Source organism: Canis lupus, chromosome 9, assembly GCF_003254725.2.
Source record: "Canis lupus dingo isolate Sandy chromosome 9, ASM325472v2, whole genome shotgun sequence".
NCBI classification, from domain to species: Eukaryota; Metazoa; Chordata; class Mammalia; order Carnivora; family Canidae; genus Canis; species Canis lupus.
In genome coordinates, this window is record NC_064251.1 from 3130265 (window position 1) to 3143563 (window position 13299).

Consider the following 13299-nt stretch of genomic DNA (forward strand, 5'->3'; position numbering starts at 1 on the left):
GGGGGTGCGATGGTAACGGCGCTTTTGACCTTCACCATTTCGCCATTTCGTGGGACTAGTGGCTTTCTCGTCTCCGGGGGCTATTCTCAAGCCCGCGGCCAGGCGCAGTCCCCAAGGGAGGCCTTTGGGTGGCCTCCCCGCCCTGCCGTCTCAGAGGGCACTCGCCTGCGAAGGCCCAGAGGAACCCCGGGCCCCCTGGGAAGCACCCACGGGGGCCGAGCCCCTGCGTGTACCGGCCTCACCACGTCGCCCTGGGCCACACCCCGTGCTCCCTGGGCAGCTGGAAGCACACAGGCAAGGTGACCGTGGCCTCTGAGCTCCCGGGGGTTGGGCACAGAAGGAGAGATGCAGCCTTAGAGACTCACCCAACTCGCATCTCAACTGTGTGGCCAGAGGCAGAAGACGTCACCTCTCCGGGTTTGCCCCCCGCCCTCCTTCTGTAATGTGGATGCGGCCCGCTGTCTCCCCGCCTCCACCCCCTACAGGGGGCTGTGGCCAGTTCCACATGAAGGGGGTCTGAAGGCTCCCATTGTCACACCCCTTTTACACGAGGGTGAGGGCATGTCTCAATGTGCTGGGGCAGCTCCAGCAGATGACCACGGACAGACGGACGGATGGGGTGGGGTGGCTTGTAAACAACAGGCTCACATTCCCCTGGGCTCTAGAGGCTAGACGTCTGAGGTCAAGGGGCTGGGACGGTGGGGGGAGCCCTTCTTCATCCATGTCCATAGATAGCTGTCTTTGTCACTGTGTCCTCACAGGGAGGAAGGGGCGAGAGAGGCTCTGGGGTCTCTTCGATAAGGTCACTAATTCCTTTCATGAGGCTCCATCCCCATGACCGGGTCACCTCCCAGAGTGATATGGTCACATCAGGGGCTCGTTTCCAACATGAGATTTTGGGGGGACATCCAGTCTAGGGCAGGATATTTATGTACCTCCTCTTGTCTCCACCAGGAGCTCTGTGCTAGGCCCTTTGGGAATCTCCACTCTTCTAGAGACCCAGGTTAGAGACCCCAGTGCCCTCCCGCCCCAGGCCTGGCCATAAATTACCCCCTCCCCGCTCTGGATTACAGGCACTGTTGCCCATTTGGGTTCTAGGCTTCACTGTAATTCAAAGGCTTGCTGTCGACTGGGGTTCAGAGAGCAGAGGTGAGCAGCCCCTGCAGGCCCCAGCGGCCCGGGTGGGTCTGGTCTGCCCTCCTCTGAGGCCCTGGCCCGAGGTAGTGAGGAGGACTCCCCCTCGACCACACGTGGGCCAGGCCGGCTCCCCCCCACCTCTGGGCCGGGCAGCTCCCTTGGACCTTGGTGGGGTCTGTTGGATACATGCGTGGGCAGCCAGCCTGATCTCATGCAAGGTCCGAGAATTTCTGAAAATGCTTAAAAGCTTCAGCTCCTTTGAGAAGGATTTTCTTCATTTTGGCATAGTGGGGTGTTTCTGGGCCGTGGGCCACCCAAACCCTGGGGCGCCTGCCTTTATTCCCCCAGTCAGAGAGGAGGCCGGGCTGGGAGGACCATGCTGTCCTCGGACAAGTGGATCTCAGGGGCTTGTTCCGAGTTTCCTGGGGAATGGGGCCGTGCCCTGCAGCCCAGGAGGAAAGAAGGCCAGTTAGGTGGGTCTCGTCCAACAGCCAGGGTGGCCCGGCCGTCACAGCCCTCGGGGCTGACCACCAAGGGAGGCCCCAGCTGTTCCAGCCCTGGCACCTGCCCACCCGAGGTCAAGAATCCAGAGGGAGAGGGGACCCCGCAGCCCAAGAGGAGAAATCCAGAGAGGAAGGGGACCCCGTGGCCCAAGAGGAGGAAAACCAGTGGGGCCCCTTTAAGACTCTCTGATGCCAGAGGAGAGAAAATGCAGAGCAAGCCCTTTGGTAAACATCTGAGGGCTCAGCAGTAACAGCTACCAGCTGTGCGAGGGGGCGCTGGGGGGTGGGGAGGCTGCCCTGGGCTGGAGGGTGGGATGGGCTGAGGTCAGTCTGGGTGGGGACCAACCAAGAACAAATACCGGGAGGACAGGCGGCTGAAACAGTCCTGTGTTCGAGGGCAGAGAACAGTGGCCAGCCGCGAAGCTGCTGCACAGCCACCTCGGCCCAGAAGCTTCCACGGGGCCCTGGGTGGGGGAGGGGTCTTTTCCCAAATCCTGCTGGCAGTCAGGCAGTGAGGCCGTGGGAGGAATAGTTTCAAGAAAACCCGTGGGGGCAGAGGGGACGAGGGAAGGACGGTCGGTGCCACTTTCTTGAAGCCACTCCAACAGCTCAGCCTCGGGTCTTCACACAACACCGGCTCCTCCTGTCACGGGTACCCCGGAGCCCGCCCCTGAGAGCCGGCCCTCAGCAAAGCCTTCTGCAGACCCATCACCTTGACCCTCACCTTCTCTCACCCGGAGCGGCCGGCCTGCCTTCCAGCCCGCCTGCAGCCGGGTGCCACCACGGGGCCCCCCCCGCGGCCTCCAGGGTCCTGGTGGAGAGACCTCGCCCTCGGCTTAGACGGCCCCATTAGCCACAGGAGCTGCGTCAGTCGGGGCGCTTTGGGCCATGATGATACCGGATCCAGTTCCGAAAGGCTCACCCCGTGGAGAAGGTGTCGTGTTGGTGTTCCCTGCGAGGCGCAGAAGCGGGGCGGCTTCGTGGGCAGCCGAGGCAGCGGTCCAGCCGCGCCCCGGGGGACCTGGCACGAGGCGCCCCACTCCTTTTCTACCTCCCAGAGCAGCAACTTAAACCTCACACCGCCTTCCCTCATGGCGCCCAAACGGCCGCAGTGGCTCCAGCTCCACTGGAAGGCAGGATGGACCTCTCCTCCGGAGCTCCGGTTCTGGTTGTTTCTGTAGCACAAATCACCCCAAAACCTATGGACCAAATCTTGTATCTTGGTCCTGCCTCTGGTGACCTGGGCTCAGCGAGGACGTGTGCATCCCTGCTGCACGTGGCACCAGCTGGAGCAGATCCAGCGGGCGGGGAGCGGGGGGACATCATGCTTGACAAGTGGCTGCTGCTGCTGCTGGCTGGGAACTCAGCCCAGGGCCTCGGCTCCTCCTCTCAGAGAGCTGCTCGGGCCCCACGTACTGGAGGATGAGTGTCGAGGTTGCATCCATGAGGCCCCGGGGAAGACTTGACTCTGCCCACCGTGTCTGGAGTCCCCCCAGAGAACGGAAGGAGAAGCTCAGGGTGCAGTCAGGGTGTCCCCTCCAGCCACGTTCACTGAGCACCTCCTGCACACCGGGGGGCCATGCTGAGTGCTTGACACTCATTCCATCGATTACTTCTCACCACAACTCAATGGACTGGGGCTGTTATTCTCCACCTATTACAAAAACTAAGGTCTGTAACTTGCCTAAGGTCACAAAGCCAGAAGAGTCTATACCACCACCACCCAGCCCATAGCAAAGCTCAAGACGGGGTCTGTGGTTGAAGAGAGCAACTTGAACCTGGAAGCACATAGCCTGGCTGCACGGGCAGCCCTTTATGCAACCACGAGGTAACCCAATTTGAGCAAGAAGCCGATGCACAGAGGAGGGGAGAACCTTGATCACACATGGCCCGCCTTCCCTGGGACAATTCAGGTAGGCGAGCCAATACACCTACTTTACCATTTAAGACTGTATATGGGGCAGCCCCAGTGGCGCAGCGGTTTGGTGCTGCCTGCAGCCTGGGGTGTGATCCTGAGACCTGGGATCGAGACCCACATCGGGCTCCCTGCATGGAGCCTGCTTCTCCCTCTGCCTGTGTCTCTGCCTCTCGTATACATATACGTCTCTGTATACGTTTGGTGCATAGCTACTCTTTTTTTTTTTTAATCTTATTTATTCATGAGACAGACAGAGAGAGAGGCAGAGACACAGGCAGAGAGAGAAGCAGGCTCCATGCAGGGAGCCTGACGTGGGACTCGATCCCAGGTCTCCAGGATCATGCCCGGGCCACCCAGGGATCCCCTGTGCATAGCTATTCATAATTGAGAGTATCTTACCCAATAGAAGAGGCTAGTATAATATTTTTCCTATTTCACTGTGGGGTTGTCTAAATGTTGGTCTGTGCGACTAGACAATAAGCGGCTTAGGAGCAAGGACCAGGCCTCAAGCCTTTTTTCTCTATCCCCAACGCCCAGCACAGCACGGGACACTCCATTTTTTGAGCCATACGTGGAGAGAAATGAGAACCGGTGGAGCTATTCTTCCAGAATTTTAATTTTTTTTACTTTTTAACATTGTATTTATTTATTCATGAGAGACCCACAGAGAGAGGCAGAGACACAGGCAGAGGGAGAAGCAGGCTCCCTGCGGGGACCCTGATGTGGGACTCGATCCCGGGACCCTGGGGTCACGCCCTGAGCCGAAGGCAGGTGCTTAACCACTGAGCCACCCAGGTGCCCCTTTCCAGAATTTTTAGATGCTTATAGCGTAACCCCGCTCTCCTCTCTGCTTCCGTACCCGGCGAGGTTCATTCACTGCCTCTCATTTTCAAAGCCCAAACAGACGCGACTTTGGCAGAGGAAGAGCAGGGGAGCCCATCTTCCCCGGGGTGGGGTGGGGGGTGGAGAGGATGTGCGGGGAGCCGGGGAGCAGCGGGGGGAGGCCAGCCCGGGGACTTTTCTACCCTCAGCACAGGGCACGGCGATCGACGGGTCCTCGCTCCGGGAATAGCCTTCGGCCTGGCGCGGGCAGCCCCACTCCACGGCTGACTTTCCACGGGCACATTCCCTCCCACCTGCCTGGCCTATCAGGGAGCTTTGCCGCAGAAAGCCTCGCTGAGGATGATAAAAGGAAAAAAAAAATGTGTGTTCTGAGAGTGTTTCTGAGAAAAGCATGCCTGGCCAGCTCCTTCTGCAGCCTGCCTTCCTCCAGGGCGTGGGCGCCCAGGGCCTGGGGGGCGGAGACAGGGCACTTGCTCCAAGCTGCCCGCTGGGGGCCCGTCCTCAGGCTGGTCTCAGGGTGGTGGCCGCCCATCATTCCCACCTGCGAGGCTCTGGTGCCTGTGGTGACCTGGGTCTCTGTGTGGTCTGCTGCAGCTCAGCAGGTGTAGACGAGAATAGTTTGAAAATCTCACCTGACAGGGAGCCCACGCCCGTCGCTGATGGACCTCGTGTCCTTTCTCGGCGACAGGATGATGCTTGACATTTCCCTGCTGTCCTGAGGGCGATGGGACCTTCCCTCAGAGGTGACCTGTGCTTCGGTTCTGGGGCACTTCCCCAGGGAGGGGAGGGGGCCGTTGGACTGACTCTGGCTAAGCCTGGGCCGGGGGGGGGGGGGGTGCTGAGCGGTGCAGGAGACAGGATGCTGGCCGCCTGGGAAGCTGTCCTCTGAGACGGTCGCCCGATACAGAGAAATACAGAGAAACAGTCGGTAAGGACTTAAAAGTCAAACTGAACTAACAGTGACTACGTATTTCCTAAGTCAATAAAATCATCTCTGCAAAAACAACAAGACAGGTTTTTGGCAAATTGTGTGTTTGAGACGGTCTGACCTAAAATAGAAGCCTGGCGGAGTGAGTCCCAGGGCTAGTGGTCAGGACTGAGGTCTAGCAGGGCGGCGGGGGCGGATGGGGGTGGGGGGAGACCCGGGGGCCATGCAGGAGGTGGTGCTGGGTGCTGGGGACGCCCTGGGGCTGTCCTGGACGGCAGTCACGGGACGTGTTCACTTTGCGGGGATGCACCAAGCTCCACCCTTGAGATCTGTGCCCTTGTCTGAATGTGTGTTGTATCTCAAGAAAAAGTGGCTTTCGATCTCTCTATGGGGAGGGGGACACACGTGATGTTGGGTCAGAGGCGCACACCCGTCAAGCATCTGAAGCTCGGGCGGTGACCCGTCCAGGGCGGGGCGGGGGTGGGGGGATCACAGAGCATCGCACCTGTCACGACACCCTGGACAAGAGGAAATCAGAGGCTCTGGATCTGAGCCCCAAGGGCCAGCAGGTGAGCGCGTGGCTCGGTGTGCGTGGGGGTGAGGGCCACACGGGCTTGCACGTGGCAGGCGACACTGGGCCGGTTGTGTGGTCATAGGCCTGAGATGGCCGAGCCGGGCGGCCTCCTCGGGAACTTGGGCCTGGGCTTGGGCCTCGCGGAGAGCATCCCAGCCCGCTTGGGACCTGCCACCAGCCCGCCCGCCTTGGGTCGGTGCCTTCCTGTAGCTCGTCGCCCCGGACGCCGGGGCTGCCCGTCCCTCGAGCCGCAGGTCTGCCCAGCAACCCCCACAGTCGCCGAGAACACAGCAGCCACGTGATTTCATAACATGCGTGCAGGTTAGACACCGGGAGAGTTCGGGGCCACCGATGCTGGGCTCCCTGCGGGGGGACGGGGCACCCTCGGCGGTTCCGGCCGTTCCGTGCCCTGTGGCGCGGCCAACGGCGGGTGGACAGAGGGCCTCAGCGGCGGCAGTAGGATGGTGCAGACCCAGCCTCATTCCGTGTGGGCCTCCTGTTTTCCTGCACGATCCCAAAACAAAGGTGCTCTTGTTCCTCTCGCGTGTGGGGGGCCGCTGGCCGGTGCAGAGCCCAGGCGGCAGGAGAGGGGCACGCAGCAGGCGGCCCTGGGGTGACGGCACGAGGCCACGCCAAGACGCCGGGGCCTCGTGGGGACTGTGAGCCACGCTCACGCCGGACTTCGTCCTGTCTCAGCGAACGTCACTCTCAGGAAGACCCCAAATCTGCGAGGGCGGATGAACAGGTGGCGCACAGGTGGAGACTTTCGGGCAGGGCGACTATTCCGTATGACGCTGTCGTGGTGAATGTACATCGTCGTGTACATGTGTCCGAACCCACACACTCTGCGCCACCAAGATGATCCCTAATTTAAACCTGGGCTCTAGTTAATAATTAGATCCCAGTATTGGTTCCGTGAACCATGGGCCAAATGTGTTTGCACCCCAAAATTCACGCTGAGATCATGCCCACCCCCCACGGGAGGTGATCGGGCCATGAGCGGGGGGCACGCATGTCGGGTTAGTGCCCTGGTAAGTGAGGACCCGGGGGGTCACCTGCCCCTCTCGCCGCCACGTGAGGTCACAGCAGGAAGACGCCCCACAGGCAGGAGGCGGGCCCTCACCAGCCACCCCGAGGCTGCACCCTGACCTGGGGCCCGCAGCCTCCCGACCTGTGGGAAACACGGGCCACCACCCCGCCGGCCCCGCGGCGTGTTCGTCACAGCGCCCTAGCGGACTATGACGCTGTGACCGATGTGTCGCGCTCTGTTAGGTGACGACAACACGGAACACGGTGGGGCGAGGGTGTGGGAAGTCTATACCATCTGCTCAGTTTTCTGTAAAACTAAACCCACCCTAAAAATTAAACTTTATTCAATAAAAAATAGCAAGTAATAAAGATTTAACAAAGGCTCCGCCGTCAATCCTAAGCAGGGCCCCCCACCCCTTGTCCCAGCCCGCCTTGCCCGGCGCCCGCAGCAGCTCCCCCCGCCATGGGGTCCCCACTTCGTCGCTCCATCCAGGCCAGTGTGTTCGACTCCCCCACCTTCTCCCCCCACCCACCCCCGGCTTCCCCGATGGCTTCCTTAAGATTCGTGTGCCCTTCCGCCCGCAAAGTTCTGCCTTTGCCAGCCCGAGACAAGAAGCCAAGCTCGCCCCCTCACTGTCCTCCTGCTGTGCTCCGCCCCCACACCCCCGCACCCCCTTTCCCACCAACAACTCCCAGCCTGAGGCCAGGCCCGCAGATCCCCCCGGTCCCGGGGGCTGGAGTGGGGGCCGGTGCCATCCGTGCTCGTACGCTGGCGGGTCATCCTGCCTAAAAGGAGGTGATGGGCATGAAGGAGCTGGTGGGGGTGCAGTGGGGAGCACTGGCCTCTGCCCCAGGGCCTTGCTGCTCAGATCACCGGGTGCGAGTGAGTGTGGTTCTCCAACCAGCGGGGGTAGCCAGGTGCCACCAAAGCTCTTCTCCTGGGAGTGTGTGGCTCAAACCTTCGCCACCTCTTCCCATCATGATCCCGTGTCCCCCTGACAAGCCTGAGGAGCCGGCCCTGCCTGTGCAGGGAAAACCTGAGCCCTTAGCTGTCAGCCCCCCATCACCCCCCGCCCCCCACCTCCCTTCAGAGCCCGGCAGCCCTACTGTACTTCCGTCCCTGCAGACTCACCTATTCATATCGGATGAAGGGACTCATACGAGCATACCTGGCACGCTTCTGAGGCCTGTGCCCGGGAGGCAGGTGTCTGTGCTCCGCTCTCTTTAGGGCCACATAACATCCCATCTCACGAGTACACCGTGCCTTTACCCAGTCGTCATTTGGTGGCCACTGTGCTTGTTTCCTGCTCTTGTTTTAAGGCATCTACCACGCACACGTCAAAGCCTTCCCCAAGCACCGTCTGGCGCTCCCTGACTGGGCACCATGGTGTCCCCAGCCCCACTGGGATATTGCCGCCACCACTGCTACTGAGTCCCATCTACCAAGCTCCCACTGTGTCTGGGCTCCCAAGGGTGCTCTTGCTCACGCCAACAAGTGGAAATCCCACAATAGCCCGACAATCCTGGGACGTGTTGTCATTCCCATGTCATGGATGAGGAAGCCCGAGTCCCCCAGAAGTAAGGAGACTGGCCAAGGTCATGGTGGAAGGACAGAGCTGTACCCAGAGTCCTCCTGGTTCTTGGCCCTTTGTCATCGAACCCATCTTTCGTTGGGCTTTGTGTACTCGTGGGCCCCCCAAGCTGCGGGGCTGTCGAGGATGAGGATGACGGCCCTCGGCTGTTGGTGTCAGCACGTGCGTGCCCAGGGCTCTTGCTGGTTTGCAGTCCGTGGGGGCTCCACGCTTTTTGTCTGCCCAGCATCCCCTCCCTCACCCCCTTCCTGGCTGCAGGATGGGCACGTGCTTCAGGCCTGGCCAATCCAAGCCCTCAGTTCCACTGGCCACCGAGACTGGCTCAGGGATGGGCACAGGATTCAAGGCTGGCCAATCAGAGCCTTCCTTGGGTATTTTGCCATAGCAACGGCTGAGGCCACCTGCTTACTCTTTGGGACTGGGAGCTATAAGGACCATCAAGCCTGGAGCTGCCACCACCGGCAGCTTCATCTCCCGCCTCCTGGGGAGAGCCCACATCAGAATGCCAGGCAGATGTTAGAAACGGTGCTGCAGGAAATTGTTCAGTGACCTGGAGAAGGATGTTCACGATGACTTCCTGGGCTTAACATAAGCAAGCTACAAAATAGGACATTACAATATCACCTGCTACCCACGCGTTGGTGTATGTATGGAAATATTCGTATATGCACACAGGTGCGATTTTTAAGGATGGATACAAGCTGCCAAAATATTAGCAGTTTTTTTTTTTCAAGATTTTATTTATTTATCCATGAGAGACACAGAGAGAGGGAGAAGCAGGCTCCATGCAGGGAGCCCGATGCGGGACTCGATCCCGGGATTCCAGGATCACGACCTGGGCCAAAGCCACCCAGGCGTCCCAGCAGTGGTTCTTTCTGATTACATGAGTATTAGTTATATTTTTTCCTTTCTGTTCACCTGAACTTTGAAAACTCCGCCTGTACTTTTTAGAAATTGTTATTGTTGTTCTGTTTATTTTAAGCCAGAGCCTCTGCAGACCCCCTCAAAAAGGCATTTCTAGTGCATTCCTCCCAGGAGGCACTTTGGTTCAGACTGAGCCATGTAATTGGCCTTTTTAGAGCACACAGTGTTTCCAGCAATCCCATTTCCTGCCCCAGTCCTGGGCACCTCCCCACCTTCGGCCACTCTGCTCACCTGCCCCCGCCTCCCCACCCCTGGGCCTCCAGGACTGGCCATCCAGCTGTGCCTGAGTGATGTCATCCCTCAGTGTCTTCCAGACCCTTGGAGAAAGCCAGACCTTTCACCCCCTCCCCCCCACTTGTCCTGCTGGGTGTTGTGTTTTCATTCTCAGCTCACAAGGAACCTGCAAAAAATATTTTCGTTGGCAGCCGATTAGGGAGTAGCAGCCCCAGACATGCCTTTCAGGCGACGTCCGAGTCTGGGGCATCTGCTGCCCTCCGCAGCTGCCGGGAGTCGTGGCCTTGGGCAAGGCCAGGGTTGGGGCCTCATCCATCCTGAGCAACATTCAGGTATTGAGAGATCCCAAGGTTTGGGAGACAGCCCCCACAGTGTCCTTCTTGTGGATCAAACCTCTCCCATGCCAACGGCCAGACCCTGATGACCTTTTCCCATGGTCAAAAGGAGAGGGTACAAGCCCTCCAAGAGGGAGGGAGGGCACTTGCTCTGAAGGGACCATTCTCCCTCTCCTTCGGATCCAGGCCCTGTCCACCCAGTTGGTGCTGGTGGCCACAGCCACTGAGCTGTGTGTGGGTGGTCACTGGACCCTGTCTGGCCCGTCAGAGTCACACTCAGAAGGAGAATGGACTGATGTTTGAACCAAAGGGCCAGGAGGTTGTGGCGGGGCAGCCAGGCTGAGCTGCAGAAACACAGGGTTGCCAGCGAGAGGCAAGGGGCTGGGCCCAGCCACCCAGGGGAGCCAGAGGAGGAAGATGGAGGAGGAGCCTCAAGGGCTCTCAGGTCCTCGACATACAGCTGCACCCATCAGCCTCAGGACGTTCTCTGCATCCTTTGAATAAAGCCCACTTTAGTTCAACCATCTCACCTGGATGTTTATTCCTTTAGAGCCCAAAGACCCAGGCGGGTTATGCTCAGGGCACCAGAGCCCAAGGGGAGGGAGCCCTCTTCCTGTTCCTCCCATTGGCTGGGAGGCTCCCAAGGGCCTTGAGTTCTCGAAGAAAGTGCTTGTCTATGTCCGGACATTTCCCCCAACCTCGGTGTCCAGGGAATGGGTTTGGAGCAGAAGGGCCTTCTGGATTATGAGTGAAAATCACTGGGCAGCTGGGTTCAAAGGACCCTAAAAAGTATGCTGATTGGGCAGTGGCTGGTGGGAAAAGGTAACAGGTTTTAGAGTGTGGCAGATTTGGCTTTGAATCCTGGCTCCAGCAGCTTCCAAATAATGCAAGCTGCTTTTTTTGTTTTTTTGTTTGCTTGTTTCCTGGTCCCTTCCCACCAATAGCATCCAGGGCTTGCCATGTGCCGGACACTGTCCTGCAGCTCCTCTCGACAGTACGGCTGGGAGGATGCCATTCTGCAAACAAGGAAGCAGTGATGGCTAAGGATAAGCAATCATGCACAAGGCTTGCAGTTGGTGATGAGAGATAAACCCTGGTTCAAAACAAAACAAAAAAACCCCCTGGTTCAACTGATTCCGGGGAGCTGGTTTTGCCCAAAGAGGAGAAAAAAGAAGTCTGGTGCCGAGATAAGCCCTCATAAAATTTAAAAAGTTAATGTACTTCTCTACTCAGAGGAAGAACAGATAACCCTTGAAACAAACGAACAAAAACACCCAAACTTCTCTTTCCCAATTGACACAGGAACTACAACGTCTGGGGTTGGCTTCACAATAACGGGCCGGGGCCGGGGCTGGGGCCGGGCCGACGGCCTGATGGTTTTCAAAGCCGGGCACCGTCCTCGTGGCTGGGCGAGCACCGGCCTGTTCTCTCTCCGCGGGAATGTGCTTGCAAGTTGTCATAACAAATGTTTTTTTTAAAAAAAAAAAAGTAGCAAAAGGGGCAGGGCCAGGGTGGAAGAGGATCCCCTAAAGGATGTCAAGGCGCAGGGAGCCCCGCAGGGAAGCAGGGAAGGGCGCCGGAGGCGCGCCCCCTCCCCAGCCTCTCCCCGTTGACTCCCTTGTGGTCCGAGAACCCTCGGCTCTGAGTAATAAATGCGCGCTCTCTGGCGGGACATGTGTTTCCAATCACCCTGCTCGGCAGTGAGTCACCACCGACAGCTGCTGCCTGCCTGTCTCCCACCTCTTACCTTCAGAGCCTCCATGACGACAGCCCAGGCCCTGCTCCCAGCCCAGGTCTGCGCCCGGCCCCGGCCCCGGCCCCCTGCACAGCCCCTGCCTCCTCACACCTGGGTGCCTTCACACAGGTCTGTCCTTCCACCTGGAACGGTGTCCTCCCCGCCAGCCCCCACCCCTGACGGGATGGCTCTTACCATTGTCCGGGTCTCATCCCAGGCAGCCACTGCCCCCCCCCACTGCCCCCGGGACCCCGTGGATGCCCCTGCTCTACCATCCAGCACCCACACCCACTCGTAATTCCTTCTGTAGGTGTTTCTGCTAACGATGGTTTCTGGTCCTTCCAGACCCCTGGCACCTGCAGGGCCCTGGCACATACTCATCCAACAGGTGAATGAACGAACAAAGGAGCTATAACCAGAAGAAGCAGGGAGTCATGGAAAAGACACAAAAACAAGTAACCTTTTAGAGAAAACACAAGGAGCCCGAGGAGTCCAGGCAATGGGATTGGAGGGGGTTCTCTGCCCCTTATAGGGCGGGCACGCCGCTGTCCACACAACTTCAGCTGGGCACCTCCCTGGGCTGGAAATCACTCACAGGCCTGGACTGGAGGGATCTCAGGCCACATTCTGGCTCGGTGGGGAAGGAGTGCCGGGGTCTGGCCTGAGCCCAGCCCGGGCTTCCAGGGGTCAGGGGGTGGGGCACCCGGGCATCCCCCCACTTCCCCAAAGAGTCAGACTACCGTCTGATGTGATAGGGAGCACTGATGGGAACGGTGCAGGGACATCACCCTCCCAGACCCCGGTGCCTTCCCCGCAGGCATCCAGGCCACACCTGTGAGGGGTGGCTGAGTGGTGGCAGGAGAAAGCAGGGGCACGGGTGGTTGGCTCTTGGCCGTGTTCCAGGACGGCCAGGACAGAGCCAGGGTCCCCCCAGGAAGGCGAGAGAAGCACCAGGACACAGAGTAAGACGGTTCACCTGGTCGCGCTTGCACTATAGGGGCCAGACAGGCCAGGGAGATGCCAGCACCAGAGTGAGCAACTGCCTTTGGGGCCGTCCTGCCTGGGGAGCTGGGCAGGCTGTCCTGGCCGAGGAGGGCCGGAGGCGCCAGTGAGCCTCACCCAAATGCCAGCAAACAGCTGGAGATGGCAGTAAGGACCCAAGACTCGCTTTCCAAGGAGCCGGGTCCCTCCTTGCCTTTCTCATGGCTCTGCCGCCTTCTGGTCCTGCCGGTGACCAGAGCTACCCCAAACCCTGCTCTTCCTGTTGCCTGGCATTTCAGGGCAAGCTTGAAGGAGCGCCTTTGGGAATCCCCACCACCACCACCCTCACCCTCACCCTCACCCCATCCCGCCCCGGAGGCCGTCCAGGGCATGACCTAGGCTGGGATCTGAAGGTGACACAAGAGCCTGGGCAGGGAGCGGGACGCTGCTGGCCATACCGAGACCCCGCGGCATCCCCGAGGAGAGAGACCTGGGGAGAGAGGAGAGCAGGCCAGGCAGGAACAGAGGAAGAAAACTAGGATGGGGAGAGGGAAGGAGAGAGAAAG

General features: G+C 59.5%; 1 protein-coding gene across 1 annotated transcript; it reads left to right on the forward strand.

The window, feature by feature from the left end:
* Positions 1–9: 9 nt before the first annotated feature.
* Positions 10–5166, forward strand: LOC112672880 (basic salivary proline-rich protein 4-like). Its single transcript, XM_035720528.2, has 7 exons — positions 10–18; positions 60–299; positions 955–1003; positions 1099–1149; positions 1629–1865; positions 2237–3553; positions 4590–5166. The coding sequence occupies exons 1-6, from the start codon at positions 10–12 to the stop codon at positions 2491–2493; spliced, it is 843 nt and encodes a 280-aa protein (XP_035576421.1). The 3' UTR covers positions 2494–3553; positions 4590–5166.
* The last annotated feature ends 8133 nt before the right edge of the window (positions 5167–13299 follow it).

Coding starts and splice junctions, on each gene's coding strand:
- LOC112672880 (XM_035720528.2), top strand. Junction 1,004..1,098: donor CCACTCTTCTAGAGACCCAG/GTTAGAGACCCC, acceptor TTTGGGTTCTAG/GCTTCACTGTAATTCAAAGG. Junction 1,866..2,236: donor AATGCAGAGCAAGCCCTTTG/GTAAACATCTGA, acceptor ACTTTCTTGAAG/CCACTCCAACAGCTCAGCCT.